The 5,987-nt window shown below is 37.2% G+C and overlaps 1 protein-coding gene across 4 annotated transcripts; it reads left to right on the top strand.

The window, feature by feature from the left end:
• The first annotated feature begins 234 nt into the window (after window positions 1-234).
• LOC107582828 (putative fidgetin-like protein 2) lies at window positions 235-5,336 on the top strand. Of its 4 annotated transcripts, none has more exons than XM_016268848.1 (2): window positions 235-247; window positions 3,993-5,336. In XM_016268848.1, exon 2 carries the CDS (start codon window positions 4,001-4,003, stop codon window positions 4,832-4,834), a length of 834 nt encoding a protein of 277 aa, XP_016124334.1. In that variant the 5' UTR covers window positions 235-247; window positions 3,993-4,000; the 3' UTR covers window positions 4,835-5,336. The 4 variants fall into 4 exon arrangements, with proteins under 4 accessions (XP_016124334.1, XP_016124335.1, XP_016124337.1 ...); XM_016268849.1 differs by lacking the exon at window positions 235-247 and adding an exon at window positions 674-685; XM_016268851.1 differs by lacking the exon at window positions 235-247 and adding an exon at window positions 1,261-1,329.
• Window positions 5,337-5,987: the final 651 nt, after the last annotated feature.

The raw sequence follows: 5,987 nt of genomic DNA, 5'->3' as shown, positions 1-5,987 counted from the left end.
GGTTGAAAGAAAACCTCTGCGGGGCTGCGGCTCGCCAGGACCGACGTTCGCCACCCCTGGTATATAAAATGTGGACTTCAGGCCATCATATTAATATGCGGGGCATTTTACTTTCACTTTCGAGATTTGCGATCTGTGTAAACTACAGCGGCAGTACTTACCACACATTTTACAAGATCAGATGCTTGTCAGTGGTGCTCAGGATCTGTAAATCATTGGCCATCATCCTCAGTCATCTCTTTATGTGGTAAGTGAAATCTTATGTACTGTAATGTAACAGGCTACCGCTAGCAAACAGCTACCATGTCCCTTTAGTGGCTCGCGTTATTTTATTAGAACCCGTGTTATTTGTTTGATGAATACAGACATCAACCCATCCCTGCACATCTCATCCCCTGCACAGCCTGGAGCATAACATTTATTTCCATGATCTGCCATTTTCACTATTATCCTCGCTTGTTTCTTCACAATACCTGCAGAACTTCTGATGATTCCGCTGTGCAGGTTCGGCTGGCGGCTGGCATAGAACATGGGGGGGTATATGCAAATGTTGGGGGCGTAACTATTAGTGATCCCGACTAACGTCACAGTTGGTGTTATATTCTGATTCGCCTGTTTTTCAGTGGTCTTTTGCATGCACAAGATTTACATAAGAAGGAGGAAACAATGGTGTTTGAGGCTCACGGTATGTCATTTCCATGTACAGAACTGTTATTATTCAACTATGCCAAGGTAAATACAGTTTTTCATTCCATGGCACCTTTAATGTCCATACCTACCCCTACCCGTCCACACCTACCCTTATCCTAAACTTACCCTTAAAACAATGCAAATATATTTTTGGTAGCACAATCTGATAGGTAGCATGTTTCGTCGGTCCACCAGCGCTCATCGGATACTCTGGAAAAATGATAGATTAGTGTATCCAGATAATTTTTATCCCTCACAAGCATTTCCCCCAAATATGCAACATAGACACATAAAAATAAACAAGTTATTGCATTAGACTATAATAATAATAAATGATACAAATGTCATTTGTGTGCATGAAACTGTAACCAAATTGTTATTTAACAGTACAAAACTCTCTCTCTCTCTCTCTCTCTGCTTAAATACATTCAACAAAAAGGGAGGGCAGGGGGAGGGGCGGATTTGGGTGGGGGAGGGGCTGTGCATGTGGGTTGTTGTCACAGGGGCAGAAGGAGGTAGTGCAGAGTTGGATAGAAGGGGCAAGGGACAAAAAAAAAAAGTTTCAGAGGCATGGCCGCGTAAAGCTTGGAATTTACTTATAACTGCTACAATGCAATGAAGATTGAAGGCGAGGGACTGGTATGTTTCTTAATGCATGTGAAATACCGGGACAGCATTTATCTGTTTATATTTTAAAATCACTCTGTCTTCATTTCTGCCTCTCATTATCTGTTTAAATCTACATTAATAGCTGTTGCATGTGATGCTACAGTTTGCATGTTAAGTTAAAGAGAATGAGAGAAAAATCCCTTTTTGTTGCACATGTGTTATGTTTTTATACATCATAATGTCACATTTACTGCTTGTATCTGTTGGTTTGGGTGGTTAGTGTTGGTATGTGAAATTTTAAGATGGTGAAATGATTAAAGAAAGTGCAAGGTGGAGTAATAATGAATCTCTCTTTTTTCAGGTATCTGTGTTTATGAGCTATGGTGGAAAGATTTTTGTACACCAGTAGCATATTCATTTAACTCACAAAAATAACTCTGATACAGAATTCTGGTTAAAACAGCATGGTGAGTTAATGCACAGTGTAAAACATGCATATTTATTATGAGTCTGTCAGATGTGTGTAAATGTTAGATACAATTCTGCTGGAAAGTAGTTGCAAGAGAGTAATGACTTTACCAGCTGTTTCTTTGCTCTCATCTCATGAGCCTTTTCACAACCATAAGAAGGATAAGAAGTCCTGAATATTATTCTTTTTTTTTACTGATAAAAAAAATCTTTAAATAGTGTTTATATTTAAATTGAGCTATATGGTGGCCGGCATCTAATAATTTGTAGTTATGCAACATTGACTAATTGATTTAGCATTGCAGACCTTTAGCCATGTTAAAAAAAAGTCTTCTTATGATGTTCAACCTGAAGTGTGTGTGAGTGTGTAAAGGATGTGCTTTGTAAATAGATCCCAGGCTGAATTCTTAGCATTCCGGGTGCAGCCATATTTATGGACGGGATCCTGTCTCTTCAGTGGAAGTTCTAGAAAGTGTGTGAATTTGGGGGAAGCACCATAAAAATACAAAGGAAAAAGCAGATTCATATATAGAAACTGGCATTTGACTGTTTTTCCGCATTAGATATTTTTAAATGAACGAGTATTTGTGTTTAGCAAGGATTTGTTGGGACTAGCGAGGAATCCGCATTTGACTCTCTACGACCCTGGCGGATATGTTAATATTAATTTATATTTGTTTAAAATGTTCTTAAACTCTTGGTGTGCTGTCAGTCTCCTACCCGCTCTAGAACTTTGTTCTAATCTGTCGATTCTAATCTGCCTTCATCTTCCAGAAGGTACATGAAAATAGACACACATGCACACACAGACATATATAAATACAACTGGTTGTAAATCCAGGATTCACTCGCTCATTTAATTTGTCCTACGCTCATCATTATGAGTGCAACGTTACTGAGATTACATTAGCACAGATTAAGATGTGAAGAATAGATCACATCTTGTCCAGATTACTAAGAGGTTCCATATGGTGAATTCTTCTTTCAGTCCAGCTGTGAAGTTGAAGGGGTTTTGCCTCCAACACCCCTAAACCACATGATGTTGCTATGATTGTGGATATAATTTTTTATTTCTATTGGAAAAACAATGCACAAGACAGCTAAAGGAGCTATTTAAATGGAAAGAGCACTCAAAAGTAAAAATTGTGTAATCATTTATTGAGTGAATGATTGAGTTATGATTCATTTGAGTAAGCTGTCCCTTTAAATAGCTCATTTAGCTATCTTGTGCATAATTTCTTAACAATGAATAAAAAGTAATAGTAACATCATGCAGAATTGTAATTGAGTAAATGTCCCTTTAATTTTGTTGTCTGTCTTTTTATGTCTAACTTGTTTTTTTTTTTTAATTTTTTTTTTTTTTTTTTTTTTTTTTTTTTTTGCATTATTTTTCAACAAGGAATAAAAAGTAATAGCAACATGTAGAATTTTCAGAATTGTAATTGAGTAAACAAAAATATATATTTTTTTCAATAAGGAATAAAAAGTAATAATAACATGTAGAAGTTTCAATTTTTTCCCTTTAAATACCTCCTCCAACTATCTTGGGCATTATTTTTCAGCAGAGAATAAAGTCAAATGCAAATTGTCATTTTTAGGTGGGTTGTCAATTTAAAATAACTCCTAGTTATCTTGTGCATTATTCCTCAACAATGCATAAAAAATAATATAGTAGTAACATCATGCTGAATTTTCATTTTAAACTTTCCCTTTAAATACTTCCTTTCTGCATTATTTTTCAATAATGAATAAAAATAACAGTAAAATCATGCAGAATTTTTCTGAAATGTAATTTTTTTTTTTTTTGGCAAACTATCCCTTTTTATATGTACTTTGTTTTGCATTATTTCTCAATGAGAAACACCTCTAGCTATTTTGTGCATCATTTCTCAAGTAGAAATACAAAGTAATAGTAACATTATTTAGAATTTTCAGAATGTTAATTTTTGTGTGAACTATCGCTTTAACACAGATCAATGTAATTTTTTTTTTTTGGCAAACTATCCCTTTTTATATGTACTTTGTTTTGCATTATTTCTCAATGAGAAACACCTAGCTATTTTGTGCATCATTTCTCAAGTAGAAATACAAAGTAATAGTAACATTATTTAGAATTTTCAGAATGTTAATTTTTGTGTGAACTATCGCTTTAACACAGATTACATCAAAAATTATTTTAGCATACAGTATGTGAAAAACGTATTTTTATCATTTTGATTTTCCAGGTGTGGCAATGATGCAGTGGTCATCTGAGTGGGCGGAGCAACACTATGACGTCTCTTCTACCACATCTCCAGTACACCCTAAGCCCCTCCCATTTCCACAGCCCAGTCGCCCTGCGTTCTCAGGCTACACCGATGATATCAGTGCCCTCAGTGCCTCTAGCTTGCTAAAACGCTATGCCGAGAGGTATTCCTTCAACTCGTCCTTACCAGAACATGGGAGTTTCCTGAGAAGTGAGCAGCACCAGGAGCCATGGCCTGGGGGGTACAGTGCAGACGGGCCTCCTGGTTTAGACCCATTGAAGGGGAGCGGAAGTGAACTTTCAGAACAGCGGTACAGCGGTGGTCCCACATCTCAGGATTACCCTTCATCCTACAGCAGCCAACACCTGCTGCCTAAACCATCCTATCTTCCGTCGCCAGCATTTGCCTTGCCATCTGCATACCTGCCACCCGCACCAGGCTACGCTTATTCCCAGCAATGCGGTCTGAGTGCTAGTTACCCTCACAGCACCCCTTCTCTGCTGCCCTCGGGTCTACACACTCCCACACCTCTTCACAGCAGCCTCGCTGCTGCTGAACTCCCACGTAACAGGAAGTTCGGCTTCGACCAGTCCAAAACTGCCAGAGTCTCACCATACACAATCAGGGACAAGACTGAACGGCAGAACAGCGACAGTGGTGGAAATGTCAACGAAAGTTGTGGGACGGACCTCCAAAGCTACAGGCCCGATAGACTTTCCACTCAGTCTGATCTTGAGGCAGATTCTGTGGGTAAGACCAGTCATCTACGGCCTCTGGAGACACGGTCTTATGGAGGTCCGGGACAGTACACACATCCCTGAGTCTACTTGATGTAGTGAAATTATCCTTTTTTTATATATATATATATGTTTTTAGCAATACTTGAACATATCAAACATCAGGGCAAATAACATTATGGTATGAAACCATTTACGGACTAAGAAGATAGATGTCTCTCTTATGCACATTATCATTATTTCTGACTGCAGCTTTAATGAGACCTGTAGCAAAGACACTCTTTTGTATCCCTGAAATCACACTTTTTTTTATTCTCTTCCTTTCCTCTTTTACTCTCTCTCTCTCTATCTCTATAATTATGTTGTGCAGTGAAGCACATTTTGGTGGCAAGTACTAATCCACTGCTTCAATTAATGAAATCCAAGCCAAAGAAAGACTGAAAGAGAGGACTGGAAAAGAAAAGTACACAAAAAATGAAGCCTGTATTGTAAGTCAAAACACATATGAAAGTTTCATATGTCATGTGTAATGTAAGGTCATGGATGTTCTTCAACACTGAAATCAGATAAAAACTTATTTTAGGAATATTATGTAAGGTTCCTCTATAAACTTTGAATGTAAAGCTGATTTCCCTCAGGAATTGTGAATGAAGCCATACTTAATGTTTATCTTGTAAAATTCTTTGAGTATGAAAGATGTTTCTGTCTTTTATTGTCTAATTAGTGTAGTATCTTTGCCATGTCCTTCATTCAAAAAAAAGAAAATTATTTGTAACATTACATACAGTATTTCAATAATAAAAAATTCATATTTTTACAGAACACATAATCTATCACTAAAAGGCTCTTCGCAGTCTTTTCCACTATTCACCTATTGTGACATTTACTATGGAAACCCACAGTGCTGTCCCAGCCCCCTGAGTTGATCACTGGATGTGTTTTCCTCTGACCCTTCTCTGTTTTAAATGAGGCATGTGAAAGAACAGAGAGCTTTTGTTATGGTGAGGCAAGTGGGACATACACTGAAATGTACAAACCGAAATGCTTTAAAATGCGTTACTTTATCACTTGCAATATGCTGGACAAAATCATATGACTTAATACATGTACAATATGATCTACCTCACTGTTACAATGCTGTATGTTCGGAGTACACATTTGTGTATTACATGTCAAAATGTCTACCTCAAGGAAAAAAATACACAATAAAAACTATTGTGCCAATACAATTTGCTCT

The sequence above is a fragment of the Sinocyclocheilus grahami genome, unplaced genomic scaffold (assembly GCF_001515645.1).
Source record: "Sinocyclocheilus grahami isolate Dianchi unplaced genomic scaffold, SAMN03320097.WGS_v1.1 scaffold47.1, whole genome shotgun sequence".
NCBI lineage: Eukaryota > Metazoa > Chordata > Actinopteri > Cypriniformes > Cyprinidae > Sinocyclocheilus > Sinocyclocheilus grahami.
The sequence above is the reverse complement of the archived record's forward strand: the minus strand, read 5'-3'. Positions and strand labels throughout refer to the sequence as shown.